Source organism: Lycorma delicatula, chromosome 1, assembly GCF_047948215.1.
Source record: "Lycorma delicatula isolate Av1 chromosome 1, ASM4794821v1, whole genome shotgun sequence".
NCBI classification, from domain to species: domain Eukaryota; kingdom Metazoa; phylum Arthropoda; class Insecta; order Hemiptera; family Fulgoridae; genus Lycorma; species Lycorma delicatula.
This window is the reverse complement of record NC_134455.1, coordinates 310,089,923-310,108,102: the sequence shown is the minus strand read 5'-3', so window position 1 is coordinate 310,108,102 and position 18,180 is coordinate 310,089,923. Positions and strand designations below refer to the sequence as shown.

The 18,180-nt window shown below is 28.7% G+C and overlaps 1 protein-coding gene across 2 annotated transcripts in view; it reads right to left on the bottom strand.

Moving 5' to 3' along the window:
* Nucleotides 1–18,180, bottom strand: part of Oatp33Ea (Organic anion transporting polypeptide 33Ea) — a 144,726-nt gene that overhangs the window by 29,668 nt on the left and 96,878 nt on the right. For both annotated transcript variants that reach the window (XM_075381401.1, XM_075381409.1), the window contains 3 exons: nucleotides 16,451–16,657; nucleotides 12,128–12,268; nucleotides 5,731–5,958 (listed from right to left, as the gene is read on the bottom strand). In XM_075381401.1, coding sequence (XP_075237516.1) covers nucleotides 5,731–5,958; nucleotides 12,128–12,268; nucleotides 16,451–16,657 — 576 coding nt within the window. The remainder of the gene's footprint in view (nucleotides 1–5,730; nucleotides 5,959–12,127; nucleotides 12,269–16,450; nucleotides 16,658–18,180) is intronic.

The following is an 18,180-nucleotide window of genomic DNA, read 5'->3' as shown; positions in this document are numbered from 1 at the left end:
ATGAAAAAAAAAAAATTGTAGAATCTGTTTGATAAAGGTAAAAGAAATAGCTTATTTTAATGGGACAGTTATTAATAAAAGTAAAATAAATTTTATGATTTGTTTTGTTTATATTATTATGTAACCATGAGTGCATAAGAAAATGTTATCTTACTTTACATATATTATATATTCATCTATATAATGTGAGCAGTTTGAGATCAAACCAGTGGTTGCTTAATATTTTCTTATTAGAAAGATGAAATGAATGAAGTAATAAAAGAATTTTAAAGTTTGATTTGCAGCTGAAGAACAGCATAGGTAACCAGTGTTTCCAGAAACTTCTTCCCTGTCACTGTATCAAAAAAATTGTTGTTTTCTAGATATCTGTAAGTTAACTATGCTTGTTTACCTGGCCTGATAATTTAGTTTGCTTTATCCTTTAAAAAATGTTTAAAAATAATTTAGGATTTTCTTATTCGATTTCACTTATTACCAGTTTGAAAACGACAGCCTATAGTCAGGATTTTTGTATGAAACCATGAAGAAGACTAACCATTTAAACTTTTCCTGGTATAGAATTCTTTGAACAGAATGACTTGAAACTTATTGCTTAACAGTTACCTTTTTTGGAGAAGTTTCTTGACAAAATGATTTTCAGATTGCTTTCTTCACCTGTTTTAGATATCCGTGTTCTGAGATAATAAATAAAAAAACCATGCTCTTCAAAGTACTCCTTAAGTTTTAGACAAACTTATCAGATAGTGGAAATGAATGAAAGGGATTATTTCACTTGGTAATCTTGCATTAAAATTACTTGCATACCATTTTTTTTTTGAGGCAAGAATTTGTTTTTCTTTTGTCAACATTTAACAGTGAGTAACAACATTTTAATTAAAGTGTTGATCAGGATTTAAAAATATAATTGCAAATAACAATATGACAAACAATGTAAGTTAAGCAGGAATTAGATCAGATGTTAATAATAGTGTGCAGTGCCCTCTAGTTTCTACATTTAAGAAATTAAAGTACACACCAGCTGATTTTTCATTTTTTATATGCATTTACAGAACAATTACCTACTATGAATATTAAAGTGGTTTTCACGTTTAAATGGATTGATATTGTGTAGAATATTATAGTTTAGTATAGTAGTCCTACCTTATACAACTCAGTCTCTCATTGTTGCATAGAATTGCTGAATCGCACAAGTTCTGTATTTCACGCGATACCTAAGTTACTGTTAATTTTCAAAGATTAATAAAATTAATTTCTTAATGTTAAAAATTAGGAATTAATTTTTAATGCTTTTATGTTATTTTTATATTTTTTTCTTACTTTGCTTGGGACACCTAGCCCAGATGTCTTTATGTAATCTCTTTGAATCCTACGGATTTTATCTTGAAACTTAACATTTATGTACCATCTATTTGAATAACATTTGTATTTTGTTAGAAAAGAAAAGTCAGTGATTAGCATCTTTTTAAACACATTTTTTTATTTAAAAAATTTTCAATCTAATTCATGTTAATCTATAATTTTGTTCTTCGTGAGAGTAGGCACTTTAAAAACATTTTACTCAAAAAAATCCAAAAACTTATCACAAATTAGGTTAACAGATGATTTTTCATAGTCACAGATTCTGAGGTTCAAACCGTAGTAAAAGTTAGTTGTTTTTATACAGATACGAGTACTAGACAGTGGACACCGGTATAGTACCGTTGGTTGGTGTTCAATTAATCACAAGTCTTAGAAACAGTCAACCTGAGTCTGCACAAGACTACACCTCATTCACTTGTTATACATATTCTCATCTCATTGGACCATTGGGGGGGGGGGGGGAAGTTGCTTATTCTGTTCACTAGCTGGACAGATTATAATGTATACATACATTAGGAGAATAGTAATAATAATTAATAATAGTTAAACCTTCTCTATAAAATTAAATACATTCCATATTTATCAAATCCATTGTTTTTGGTAGAACAAAACTTAGATTTTAAATGAACTTTAATTTACAGTTTTGAACACTTTTCATTTTAAATGAAAAAAAATTATTTAACTTAAACAATTATGTCTACGCTTTTGTGGAAAGTAATGGGTGGACCTGTCATATCTGGCTAACATATTGAAAAACATTGATATAGGTTTAGGATGAGACTGCAATTGAATAGATGACAATAGTCATATTAGTTTCAAAGTATCATGTTCAGATATTTGATTTTTGTTATGTCTGACTTCCTATGTTGTCACGCTTTTAATAAAAGATGTGTTAAGATCAAATTTTGTTATTTTCTTTCAATCTTACTTGAAACAAAAGTATTATGTTATTGAAGTTATTTAACAATATCCGTCACATTAATATCACTTTTTTATAGAATTGTTGTTCTCCTGCATAGTAAATATATATTTTCTTTCACAGAATATATTCTTTCATACTAGCTCCCTGTCACAGCTTTGCCCATGCTATATGGTTACTTGCATTTCCTGAAGCAGTCAACCTTTTACTTTTATGTTTTTTAATCAAGTAACTGGAGGCAGGTACAGCCAGTCACACTTACAGTAATGGTGGCAGTGCCTGTGTTGGTTAAGCCACAGCTGCGTACCCCTTCGCAACCCTTAAAAAAATTGGAATTCAAAAAACCCGAAAATGGTTTATAAAATTTATCTGAAGAATATTGCAAGCTCAGATCTACTGAATATCTTGTTAAGTAATGTTGGGATTGGAAAAATTTACAATCACTGTCAAAACCTTTTTTTATCTTTCTTCACCCCCTTTCAAGGTTAAATTTAAAAAAGCTAAAAATTGGTGTATTCACATGAAGATTACACTCACCACAAATCAGGTTGATTTCATCATTCATTATAAAGAAATTAAAAAAAAAATACCAGGATTTTAAAAAAAATAATAAAAAATTCATTTTAACTCTTGAAACTCAGAATTTCAAAAACCTAGAAGTGGTTTTTAGATATTCAGTGAAGATTGCACACACAAAATAAATTCAAGCTGATATCTTTAAAAATAGTAAATTTCATTGTTACTCCATTTTACCCTTTTAAACTTGGAATTTCAAAAAATTCTTTCTTAGAGTGCAATTATACTGTAAGAAGAACATACGTTCAAATTTTCATCAATTTATCTTCAGCAGTTTTTGCTTGGTGTTGATTGTGAATCACTCATGATATGTTTTCTCCAATTTCAATAAGACTGTTAAAAATATCTCTAATGAAAAATATCTTGGGAGCGGCTCGCTGTAAGAAAGGAGCATGAGAATTTAGCGGCTCACCACCTAGTGGCCTGAATGAGAAGTGCAATACCATAAACGGACTATTTATTATTTACACATTTTAATAAATAATTTTTTATTTAAATAGTTTTTCATTCTTAGATAACATTTCTGAATAATCGTGATCTGTTAGATACAGAGTGTATCTGATGTATGCAAAAGTTAGCCTTCAACCTACTGACAAATACCCCGTTTGAATTTTGAAAGCAAATGATTTTTTGCAGAGATATTATAAGAGCACCTCCCAAAACACCCAAAACATTATATAGCACCTCCAAAGACAGCACCCCTGGAGTACCTTGTTTGTTATCAGTTGATGGTGATGATTGGTCTAGCCTCCCATGAGGTGCTTGCATACCTCACCACTCTAGCATCACATGCAATCCCCACGGGAAGTCCATGGGGACTTTCTGTTAAACAGATATATTTTTAATTTATTTAATATTATTTTATTTAACGTAAATTTAATTCTATAATTTTCGAAATATTATTCATTTGATTGACAAACCATTCATTTCAAAGCCAGCTCACACAGTGTTAGAGACTCACAGTTCATTAATTCAATTCATTAATTTTTGTCCTTCAACCAGCAAATCTCCCCACTACTCACTACTACCTTTTTTTTTCGAGACGAAATATATCTGTTTACCTTCTCAGTTATGCCAAGAAACATGGATAATAATTTGGTTACAACTGAGTGAGTAGTTTTTTGTTTATCCTGAACAAAAAAATCCTCTTCCTCTTTATATAATAGTATAAATTTAATAAACAAGTTTTTGTATTTCCTGTGCTTAATATTTACTTAAGGAAATATCCGCCAATAGTTGTTCTATTGACTATGATTCCAAAGATGTTTATGGATGTTTCATCAAAAAAAACTCTGTTGAAAGGACTACAAAAGAGTCCACAATAATGTTCTTTCCGCAATCATTTACATAAAAATAACAGGTGTTCAATCATGGAATCATATGTGTTATTTCTTCTTATCTAATTGGTTTGTTTTACTTAACTTATTTCTTCTTATTTCTGTTACTTTATCTTTATCTTAACTCAGAATGTTTTTTCTTTTTTCTGTTTAGCCTCCGGAACCACCGTAAGGTATTACTTCAAAGGACGAATGAGGGTGATATGTATAAATGTAAATGAAGTGTAGTCTTGTACAGTCTCAGGTAGACCGTTCCTGAAAAGTGTGGTTAATTGAAACCAACCACCAAAGAACACCGGTATCCATGATCCAGTATCCAAATCCATATGAAATTAACTGTCTTTTTGAACCTTAGAACTTAGTCAGAATGTCTAGTTAGTTGAAATGTAATCTTTGAGTCAACTTAAACATTTAATATAAAAATTTGTAAATGGGTAAATAATATTCATAAAATGTTACATACTTAATACAAATATTCAAGTTAAATTATTGTGTAATGTGCCTACAATTAAATAACAATACTAGGTAGAATACTTTTGCGGAATCCATAAGCCAATTTTTTAAAAAATTTTTTAACTTAATACTTACTTGCAAAATAGGTTGTTTTTGAATGCTTAATTAAAAATATGTTGGAGAAATAGCTATAAAATGATAAATTCACAGAAAATATTTTTGTTGAAAAAAACAAAACTTATATTTAGACAAAATGTAACATATAATAGAATCTAACTAAACATTATCTATTCTCGCTTTGCTCGCTAACCTTGTGTAATTTACATTAAAAATAAAAATCATACACAGTAAGTTATATATAAAAATTTGGCTGTGAAATTTAAAAAAAATTGGCTATAAAAATAAAAAATAAAAATTCATTTATTAGAATAAAAACATTAGAAAAGAGGGGCAAAAATAATTGGAAAATATTAAAATAAAACATTATCCAATTATTTGAACATTTGTACATTTATCTGATGAATCCGGCACTTCTATGGTGTGATGTATTATGATGCAAGATTTGCACAGATGCTGTGTGCATGAATATTGAAGAACTTTATAGAATTACTAAAAAATAGGTTTCAAGATGTAATTTGTAGAGAAGTAAGAAAATAAGATAAAAAAACAAACAAAATAATTACTCTTAGACTTGTGGAAATTTCTATAATATAAGACAAAGATCACTTCTAGTCAAACATTAAGGTAACATTTCTAAGGTCCCTAAAAAATCTTTAACTGAAATAATAATAAAAAAAGGAAGTACCCATTTATTAAGTATTATTAATTGAGTACCAAAATAATATCATAGTACATTTAAAGATACATATATGTACCTAATTTCATCTATATCTTAACATAAATTCTACATAAATAAATGATAATAATAATTCTTAACACAAATTCATCTATATCACATAAATTAAATTTATGAGCAGATGGAAAATTCTTTACATCATTTACTTATTAACTTACACTAAATATTATTATTGCTGCATTACTAAGAATTATATTTAGACAGTAAAACAAACAGTCAAAATGACAAACCTTTTAATGTTGGTGCCTTAGGTTTTTCTTCATGAATTTGCATTTTCTCAATTTGCGTCAAGTTAGAATTATTTATTTGTTGCTTCTTGTGTTCATCTTGTTCTGTTACTCCAGTGCAGTCTCCATTTCTTATAATATCAACTTGACTTTTCTTTGGTGGTAACTTTTTTGGAAATAGTGATATTAAAAGAGAAAATAGTACCATTGTTGTGCCTAGTAAAAGCCAACCTGTTAAATGTATATATTTTAGCGTAAAGTTTTCTAAATATTTAGATAAAAAAATAGATGTACATTAAAAATGACAGAGATTATAAAATACAGTAATAAATTACACATATTTTACAGTTATTATAAAATTAGATTAAGATGTATTGCTTTCTTATTTAATTAATAATATACTTTAAATAATATGTATCAATATCAAATTAGCTATAGTTTATTTCAATAATGACATTGGTCAACATAAAATTTGGAACTGCAAGGGAGTAGATGTTGTATATAGTATTTTATATGTTGAATCTGAATATGTATTCCAAAACAACACATCACGTAACGTTCTTAAGTTACAATTCCTTAAATTTATCTGTTCTATCATTCAAGGAACAAACAATGCAAATAAGTTAGCACGTTTGTATGTTTACTTATTCACTTCTGATTTATACTGTATGCATGCTGTAGATCTACATTTGATACATGACAGTCAAATGTCATTTCATGCCAAGCCAGACTTGTATAGACATGTCAGTTAGTCAAATAATTTTCTTCAGTATGAGTTCAGCTGTTGGCATGTCTTGCTGTGTTCTTTAGTTGTGGTAGTGGTTTTACTATAATCATATTATAAAGACTGTTTCATAAGTGATGCCATAAATTTAATGAAAGATTTTATGACAGAACAACTTTTGGTATTATTTTATTGAACATCAAGATTTGTTAAGTTGCGCGCGCGAGTGTTTTATTGCACTCCATGGATGAAACAATTTTTATAAAGTATTTTAAGTAATCAAGTATTTATAAATTAAAACTTAATCATTTTCTTAATTAAGTAAGTATTTCTGCAATGTTTCAGTTTACCTTCATTCATTACAATGTTTTGAATTTTACAATGAATAAAAATCGGGCTTATAAAAATTCTCCAAATATTTTTGTTACCTTTGAGGAGAATTCACCATGAAAAGTCACTGAAAACCAGTATCAAATCTGCTGAAAACTGCTTACAAATATTATTTTGACTGCCCCTTGGGAGACCAAGATAAATCCTGGGCTCCACATGTAACATGGATCAAGTGCTACGTTAAATTAACCCAGTGGTTAAAAGGAAAAAAACAGCATTTGCCTTTTGGCATACCTATGATTTGGTGAGAGCCTACTAAGTATTGTGATAACTGCTATTTTTGCTTAACAAATGTTACAGGTTTCAATTCAAACAATAAAAGCAGTATCGCATACCCTAATATTTGTTCAGCTTTGAGACCAGTGTTTCATGGTGTTGATTTACCAATTCCAATTGCTCCAACGTCTTGGAAAGAAATTTCTCATTACCCAGAAGGCTCAACTGATGAATCCTCAACTTCAACAGAAATTAATTACATTTCAGAAGAATCAAATACTGAACCTCACCTCATCAAAGAAGCAGAACTGAACAACCTAATTCATGACTTGTATTTGTCAAAACAAATTGCAAAACTCTTAGGTTCATGTCTTAAAGAATGGAATTTATTAAGCAAGGATACTAAAATTTCAGAAAATAGAAATCGAAATGAAAATTTACTGAAATACTTTAGAAGAGATGGTTTAATTTGTTCCTGCCATGATGTTAAGGGGCTAATGCTTGAACTCAACACTGAATATATTATTCATGATTGGCGTTTATAGAGTAAAAAAGAAGCTTAAAAGCAGTGTTGTTGCATAACTCGAATAAGTTTTCTTTTATACCAGTAGCACATGTTGTAGGAAAGAAAGAAAGTATGTCAGAAATTTTAAAAGCTATTAAGTATGACAAACATGGCAAAGTAACATGGTTAAGTATGATATCATGACAAATTACTGCTAATCTGAAAGCAGTTAGGGCTGCTCCTTGATCTCCAGAGTGGCTTTACAAAATATATGTGTTTCTTGTGTTTGTGGAATAGATAAACATTATGCAGTTAAAGGAATGGCCAAAAAGAAATCAGTTTACCTCAGGAAAGGAAAATGTTGTCAGTATACCCCTTGTAGAAGCAGACTATTATTATTATGATTAGTATTATTTTACCACCTCTACACATAAAGCTAGGCCTGATGAAGAATTTTGTAAAACCATTAGATAAATATAGAGACGGCATTAATTATTTAGCTGAGGTTTTTTCACAATTAAGTGAAGCCAAATTAAAAGAGGGAATATTCATTGGGTCACAAATAAGAAAATTAATTCGTGAAAATATAAATGACTTTGATAGCAATCTGAATCCTGAAGAACTAGCAGCATAGAAGTCATTCAAAGATGTAGTTACTGGTTTTCTTGGAAACAAAAAAGCTGAAAACCATAATCAGCTTATAAATGAACTCTTAGTGAACTAAAAAATTTAGGCTGCAGAATATCATTGAAAATTCATTTTTAACATTCTCATTTGAACTTTTTCTCTTTAAACTTTGGTGAAATCAGTGACAAAGAAGGAGAAAGGTTCCACCAAAATGTATTGCAGATGGAACAACATTATCAAGGCAGAAGGGATGAATCTGTGATGAGTGACTACTGCTGGATAATAAAATGAGAAGCTTCACTGAACACAAAAGGAAAATAAGAAAAAAGAAATTAAGATAAATATAAATATCTGCAAAATAAAGGTAGGAATTTTATTTGTAATTATTATTTTTGTATTCTATTATTTAAGTCGTTTTTCAATATTTTAAAGGGTCATAACTAAAAATCTGAGGGTGATGAAGAGAAACTGATTTCATTTTAAGATTTAGCATAAAAAATACATTCTAATCCATATATTTTTATCTCAGTTCAAATAATTTTTTTTTTTTTTTTGACCTGTATGACTATTAGAACAGTGGTTACAAGAAATATCTTGAACCTACTGATTATTTGGTGAAAGTAATTAATTTATCTTGTTTTATTATTTCTAGGTCTGTGAATAATATAATGTGTGATTTATGATTTCATAAATATGTAAATTTCTGATATTATATCCTCCTAGTTCTAGAATAATTGTTTTACAATACATGATGAAAGTAAATTGTAATGTAGATACTATTTTAACAGTAAATAAAACTAATCATTTTCTGGTAATGCATTCCTTAAAAAAGAGCTATAGCTACAATATCCTTGGGTTCAAGAATAATTTAGACTGCTGATAGTGACATGAATATTAACCCTCTAATTAGAAAATTAAATTTCCCAAACATGGTACTGCTGATATAAATAAATTAAAATTTTTGAATTTTAACTATGATTTTTTAAACTTTTGACTTAAAATGTATTAATTTTATTTCCTGATGTTGGCTTCCAAGTAAGCCAAAAGATCTAGAAGTCATATCAACCTGCTAGTAAGGTGGATTAAATTAATTGTTAAATTATTTAGAAAATTAAAATCAAACCGGAAGGAAAATTGCAGCAAGAAAATATTTATTTAAACCTCAGTTTATAGGTGTGTTATATTTTTGAAGGATTATATGCTTTTTCAATCAACTTTGTTGGGTCCGTTATGCCGGTCTTGTTATAATATATTCATGTGACATCATCTCAGTGTAAGAATACATGGAAGATAGTACAGGGAATCACAAATTTAAAGGGAATAATGAATTTTAGTCTTAGATGTTAATCAGCTGTAACGACAGAAACATTTGTGTCCATGAAAGGATCTAAGCTACAAAGAGGTAATATACTTCCAGTTTAAAGATTTTCAAAAAAAAAAAAATAATTAGGACAGCACAAAATTAAAGGTGTTTAAAGACTGGTATGACTACTAGAAATGAAAGAACAGTGAACGTCTTTAAAAAAGAAGAATTTTCAGTTGATTTTTAAAATGGAAAAAACGGAGTTGGGAAAATCAGAAGTTTGATCAACTTATAGCAGAAGAGAATTCACGTTTATTAAATCAAAAATAACACTAGTCAACACAAAATTTTATCTAACATGTTACACAATTTTTCTCACTGTAATTTCAGTGCTGATTTCAAATATGCTATTGAGAATATGTTACCATATAAAGGTTTTACATAAATCGTAAATTTGTAAAACTTTTTATAGTAAACTCATTTTGATCAAATACTGGTTACAATTAAGAATAGTTCTGTAGGTCTACTTTTAAACAGTATGCATACATGCTTAATAAATAAATAAACATACTGTATCATGAGAAGTAGATACATACAAACATGTCTGTATGTTGACATCATACAGACATCTGTTACTGCCTAATGCAGAGCTTAAAATCTCATTCAGTCTAGCTTCATTTGTCTGTATTGTATATTGTGTTTTACAGATATTAGTGTTGTGCTATATTTCATCAATTCTTTATTGAAATACAAAAGTGATTTTTCTCGTTTTTATTTGCTACATTGCAGCTTCTGTAAAAGTTTGTGGATTTTCATTCAAATTATCCAACTTTTGTTATGTCTGTGGTAAATTTATGACTAAATCTCAAAGAAAAACTATTTCTGAATTAATAAAAAGAGCTTATAAATTGTATTTTGAAGGGGTCTAATCTGATCTACAATCAAAAACAATCTGAAAATGAAGCAGATTATGTAGAGGATGTTGAAGAATTTCTTCCTGAATCTGATGCGAAATTTTCTCATTTAATTCAACAACATTAACTTAATGATTTAGTTCGGAATCTAAAAGTTATCAAAGCAGCAAGCTGAACTTCTGGGATCTAGACTATAACAATGGAATCTTTTAGTGAAAAAAATGAAAGTTACTACATTTACAATAAGAAGTAACTCTTTCAACTTCTCTTCCATTGAACTCTTTCAATGAAAAATTCACTGTGCATTTGTACTAATGTCGATGGCCTGATGAGAGAGCTTGGAATTCAGCATGTTCCAGAAGAATGTAGACATTTTATTGACTATTCTAAAGTTAGCATGAAAGCATAATGATAACAAACAGCCATGCATTCTATTAGCTCATGCAGTCCAACATGAAAGAAACATATGAAACTATGGCATCAATATTAGAAGCGATAAAATACAAAGAGCATATGTGGCAAGTTTGCAGTGATCTGAAAGTTGTTGCATTACTTCTTGGTTTACAAGGTGGGTTTACAAAATATTGTTGTTTTCTTTGTCTTTGGAATAGTTGTGATACAAAAAGTCATGACTAAGTAAAGAACTGGCCATTGTGGCAGAACTTTGTGGCTCGTGAATAAAACTATAAAGCATATATTATTAATTGAGAATGATAAAATCATACTGCTGCTACTTCACATAAAACCTGGACTCATGAAAAATTTTGTAGTCCCTAAACAAAGATGGACCAGGATTTAATCATTTAAAAATTATTTTTCCTAAATTGAGTGATGGTAAGCTGAAGGAGGATGTGGTTATCGGTCCAAATCAAGAAACTGCTTAAGGACTCAGGTTTTGACAATAAACTAAGAGAATGTGAACTAGCTGCATGAAAGTCCTTCAAAGACATTGTTGGTGGTTTTTTAGGCAACAGAAAAGATGAAAATTATGTTTTATTGATTAATAAGCTGTTAGAACACTACAAATGTTTAGAATGTAGATGTCATAAAAATTCATTTCCTACACTCCTACCTAGACTTTTTTCCTGAAAATTTGGCTCTGTTAGCAATGAGCAAGGAGAGCGTTTCTATCAGGATATTCTGACTATGGAGCATCAGTACCAAGTAAGATGGGATTCTGGAATTTTGGGAGACTAATATTGGTTTTTGTTTAGAGAAACTGATCAAACATTACACAAGCGTCAACATATTTTAAAAATTAAAGGTAAGACAATTCCAGTGATTTAAACTTTTAAAAACTGTTATTTTAAAGACATTTCCAATGTTTATTTAAAATCACCATATACGATTCCAGATACATGAAAAAATTTTTTTTTTGTTAACTAGTATAACAAGATGACTGGGGTACATTTAACAAACAGAGAAATTATCAATCCCAATAATAATTATTTATTAATGAAAGGAAGACAATATAACAGAAGAAAGAAAGTATGATCCAAGAACAGGTAGGTAGACAAGATAACTGAAGGCTTGAGATGAGTGTATTTGTGGAGAGGGATCAACTAGTGATAGATGGAGATGTGTGATGAGCAGGCCAACACTCAATAGATATTTTGGTGGCAGATAAGAACTCCGTTAGTAATTTTCCTGAAATTGATTTCAAACAACAAACATACACACACAAAAACACAAAGCAGATAAATTTAAATGTAACAGCTTACCTAGCCACCAAGCTCCAAGCCAGCGCGGATCTTTATTATCAATAATTGGAGTTAAAGTTGGATCAATATATATCTTTAAACAGAAATATCCTATTATGAATCCAAATGCTGGACCTATTGTCCTTAAAGACAGAGTTAGACCTAAAACAGATTCCAGTTTGCATATAAAATTTCTATAATTGTGAAACAAATTTATAAAAAAAAAAAAAACATGCATTTATTTATTTATTCATAGTGGAAACTACAAGAAAACATCAGTTACAACCATATATATTTATTTTTATGATGAAAGATAAAAAGTATGAAAAATCTATTTTTGTCTACTGTGTAAAGTTACTATTCTTATGATATCTAACATGTTTTATATAGTCAATGAATACGAAAGATTATTATTTTTTTTTAAATGTTTTAACGACGGCATTTCAAATTATGCGGAACATTTCTTTCTTTTATGAAGGCAGGTGTTCATTATAAGTTGACAATTGGAACTATGATAGAATGAGGACTTCATAGGGATAAAAGAGTTAAATTAGAGACAATTACAATAACAGAAAAACTATTTAATAGCCTTAATCGAAACTGTTTAACTTGGCACCTCTGATTTAGAAAATATCAACTCTTTGAAAAGAGTTTATATTATTATAATCTCATTTGTTTGTTTCAAAATGTCAGCTACCTTGACATGAGTGCCGTGAAAGAATTTTTATTTTCTAAGACTGTAAAACTGACTAGAATTTAATTGTATGTTAAAATAGAATGATGGAAAATGTATTAAAATGCATATTTTTATAAGTGGATTGATCAGTTTAAATGGTTCAACAAGTGTTACCAACTTTCATAGTTTGTGGAAGTTCTGACTTATACTTTGCAAAATCGCATTAATAATCTAATTTGCAAGAACAAATTTTAGAAATTGCTGAAATTTGTAGAACAAGGATTGATATTTCCTTTATTCATAGTAAGCTGAATTAGGGGAAGATTGTATTCAAATTGGATTCTGAGACAGTTGACTCAAAACCAGACACCTGAATTCACATTTGCATGGAACTTAAACAACATCTTTTTGTTGAAATTAATGCTCTTTTAGATAGCACAATAACTTGTTATGAAACTTGGATTCATCATTTTGAGCCGGAATCTAAATGGCAGAATATGAAAGGGAAATATCCGAGTTCGTCCACCAGGAAAATGTTCAAAAACTCTCGTCAGCGAACCCTACTCAGTGTTTTGGGTGCATAAAAGGATCAACTTATTGCAATTCTTTGGAATAACAATGAACAATCTTCAGCAAGCTCTAGTGTGACATACTAGAAAATAAAGTGAACCCACAATAGTGAGGAAGCATCCTAGTTCTTTTTCAAAAGACAATTATGTGTTTTGAAGTAAATGTCTTTTAAGTTAATGTATTAACATTTACTTAACGCCTGCCCCCGTATCGCTCAAAAGACATGGGAAGCTATTCAAAAGTCGGGTTGGTGATACCAAATTCACATTACAGCTCTATCTCGCACAATCAGAAACTTTTTGTATGGTCCTAACAAAAATTTTTTATTTGTCACAGAGTTCAGAAACAATGAGCTGATCAAAAATGCAGTGCAAGAATGGCTCAGATACTAAGAAGAACAATTCATTACTACTGGAATAAGAATGTTTATAGAAAAATGGGACAAGTACCTAAATGTTTTTGAGGATTGTTTTTGAGGAATTGTCACTGAATAAATAATCATTTTTCTCCAGTCATTTGTCTGTTTAATAATTGAACGACTCTTGTACACATCTTATCACGGGCATAATCATTAGTTTAAAAACCGAGCAGAAAAGTGAAATATTACAACATATTTCCTTTCTATATCAGTGATAAATATTTTTCTTTGCTCATTTCGTAGTTAGCCAATGGCCACATGAGACCTAAACTGCCATATCGCTATTCAGCTTGTTTGCACTGCAACCACCTTCAGATGAAATATGAAGAACTGAACAACCTTTCATCACATGATTGTGTGAGCCCAACACTTACAGGTAACATCAGAATATAGCTGTCCCTTGCTAGGTAGGGAACAATTGTTAAGTTATAGATGCCAAAAATTAAGTTCTTTCCCCCAGGATTTACTTAAAAAAAGGATTAAGTATGTTATCATACTGTTTTTCTCAGTTATTCCTTTACACACATACACACACACACACACACATATATATATATATATATATATATATATATATGTATATATTATATCCAAAGGAATCTAATTTCTTCATGAATAGTTAGCACACAGTAAAATAATCTCTCATGAGACGCTTCTTAAATATAACTATGCATCTGTGGAGACTAACTTGTTACATAATAATAAAAGTAACAGACTTCAAACTATGAATCCTCAGCTGGAGGAGGTGATGCATACAGTGAATTTTTTTGGATTAAATGTATCTTATCAACATCATTCAAATAGAGAAAAGTAACAAACAGTTTAAAGTTAAATATTATAAAATATTAAATTTAAATGTAACTATTATTGAAGCAAATCAAATTAATATGAACTTAATTAACATTGAAATTTCTAAAAATAAATGATGAAAAACACCATTGTAATTTCTTGCAATGATTAATAATTGAAGTGTTTGTAGAATACCATAATGAAATTTTCAATGTAGTGATTAGTAGTACCTATCCCAAGAAGATTTAAAATAATATTTTAATTATCATAATGTTGTGGTTGTTTCAATAGTAATTTTAATTTGCTATAGCAGGATGAAGAATCGTGATTATAATACTGTGTAATTTATTTTATCTAGCATTAATTATATGTGTTGTGATGATTTTAACTATTGTAATGTATCTGTAAAAAGGATGGTTTAGCCTGAAAATAAATAAATAACTTTTGAATTAGAGACTGAATAAATTAAATTACATAATATATTTTTAGCAGTTTATAGTTAAGCAGCTGTTATCAACAAAAAAAAAAATTAAATTACTAAAATAAAAAAATATTTATTTTTCTAAAGAGCATTCTTCATTTTTTGTATTTATTGTTAATAAGTAAATAACAATTGTGTGATCAATAGTAATTTTTTTCTAAACAGCAGCTTCTATCTTCAGAGAGTTTTTATCACTTTCGTCAACACTGATAATCATATTAAACTGAATAAAAAGTAAAAGTATATTATTGTCATTTGCTTTTGAAAGCTTTTGTTTTTTTTTTTTTATAATTTTAACAAAAATAAAATTTAATTATAAGATTACATGACAGTACATTTTTAAATTACCATTTTTGTTTAATAGGGGTCAATATTTTATATATTATAGAAAAATTTGTAGTTATTCCTACAGTTTTTTTTTATTCTTTTGAGGTAGACAGAGTAACAGAAGAGATAAAATGATGAGAGCAATAAGGTTCAAATATGAGAAGACTGCAATAAGCCTAAAATATTACCTTGCAGATCCATTTCATATATTTTATTCAAAATGTTTACTACCAGAAGTAGAAAGAGCAATTTGTTATTCTAGTATCAAAAAGTTGTGACCCAACCTCCAGCAAAAATATTGGTATAAAATTATGGTTTGTTAAGATTTTAATATTTCAGGGCAGTATTTTTCCCAGGATTTATTCAACCACGCTAATATTTATATTTTATGCCTGGTCCGATAAATCATATTAGTACTTAATTGAATATTATACAATGCTTATAAAATATCTATAAACATGTACTTAAGTGATTAATTTATTACCTAGGCAATTGAATGTTTACACAAATTGAATTGCACTATCATCTTCAGCAGAGCATCTTAATAATGTAACACAAGTTGGAGAACTGGAATATTAAAATTACAAAGGATAGATATATTCTAGAGGATGAACTGCTTTAAAAACAACACACAGGCAAAAACCCAAAGGGATTTCATATAGAGAGCTTTCTTTTATAACAAATATAAATTTTTGAACTGGGAATAAACTGATAAAAATATACTTTTTTTAATATTTGAAATGTTTTTTTTTTTTTTTACAAATGCAAAACGCAAAACAGAGTATTTTGAATGATAGTTTTGTTTTCTACACTAAACTATCAGTTGTTTCTACGCTAATAGCATAGAATAGACAGAAATTTAGAAATATACGAAACCATTACTCTAATAGCAGTCTTATATGTTTTATGGTTTTTATTTTTATTTTTTATCATCAGTTAAATGAATAATTACAGAAATATAAATTTCATGTTTAATATTCAAATGCTTACATCAAAGTTACTTAAAAATACATACATATTAAAGTAAGTTAAGCATGCATATCCTATTATATAAAGAATAACTGAATAATTTATTTCTCTTACCAAGTAGAATGGGAGTGTTCTTCTTCTTTGTATTATCATCAATATATGTTTGGCCAAGAGCAAAGTATAGAGTTGTCCCAATTCCAAGAACAAACTGAGAAAAAAATACTACTAATGGTGGTACAGATGAAAATTCACCAATAGTGTCTTTTGCATTACAAATTGTTGAAACTCTTGAATCACTGGTGCACAACATAGCATCATCCTCTTGTAACATAATTTACAACACTATTTACCACTAATCTAAACATATCATCTTAAAGGTTTATTAAATATATAATATGTGTAAATTAGCTTATATAATAACTAAACCTTTAACCTACCTAAAAGAAATAAATAAACAAAACTAATAATTTGCATTTGTATTTTCATCATCAGCTAAACATTTGAATCAGTTTTTACTAATGCACCCACCAAATGTTACTTAAAAATATATTATTGTGATGAATAATATTAAGCCAAGAATTATTTCTAAATTTAGGCATATTAGCTTGATTACTGGACTTGACCTGGCATAATGGCTAATCAGTATTAGTAGTAGTGATTTTGGAGATGTTTATTATTTTTAAAGCGTAAATTTTGTTGAATGTTTAAAAAAAATTATATACATTTATTCTTTTTAAATAAACATATCTAATTAAAGACAAACCTGGCTGGTCTTTATCTTTTCCTTCTTTTTCCTATTTAGCCTTCCGTAATTACCTTTCAGATAATACTTCAGAGGATGAATAAGGATGATATGTATGAGTGTAAATGAAGTGTAGTCTTGTACAGTCTCAGTTCGACCATTCCTGAGATGTGTGGTTAATTGAAACCCAACCAACAAAGAACACTAGTATCCATGATCTAGTATTCAAATCTGTGTAAAAATAACTGGTTGGTCTTTATCTGGGCACCATTAGTACCATGTCTTACCACTGGATTTTGCCATGCCTAGTAGTAAAAATCACATTTTTAAACACCTGATTTTCAAACTTGAAGATTCGAAGATTAAAATCCTAATAAAGGTAAATTACTTTTATATGGATTTGAATTCTAGAATTGTAGACAGTGCCTACTGGTGTACTTTGGTGGTTGAGATTAAATTAACCATATATCTCTGACTCAGGCCAGAAAGATATCTGGCCTGAGTCTGTACAAGATTACATCTCATTTACATATCATACATATCATCCTCATCCCATTGGGTCATAGGGTTGCTATTGCTCAAAAATTAAACAGATTGCAACACACATATTAAGAATAGAAAATAAATATAAAATGAATGAAAGAATAAATGATGTACATTCAGAAAGATGTACCTTAAGAATTAAATATCAATCCTATTTCTGTGAAAGTACGAAATTGTATGAAAATTTTATATAAATAATTTACAGTTCTTACATGGTCTAGAATATAGCAGTAAATTAAGAAGTATGAAATAAAAATGTGATTGTGCTAAAGATGGGTACAAACTGTTCACTAGAGATGTTAGTTAAGAAATACTCATTAGAAGAAAGTTACTGAATACATTTGAAAAAAACATGCAGTAAAAAATTATTATAAAAATTCAGTCATGTTTTCTGTTGCATTGTGGTCAGGCAAATTTTTTGTTATATACTGTACCAGTGTCAGTACTAAAAATAATTAAAATAAAATTTATGGGTTACTACTAAAATAGTGAAAATGTTTCCTTTTTATAAATAAAAACATTAAATATTAACAAAAACATTAAGTTAATCACTTATAAT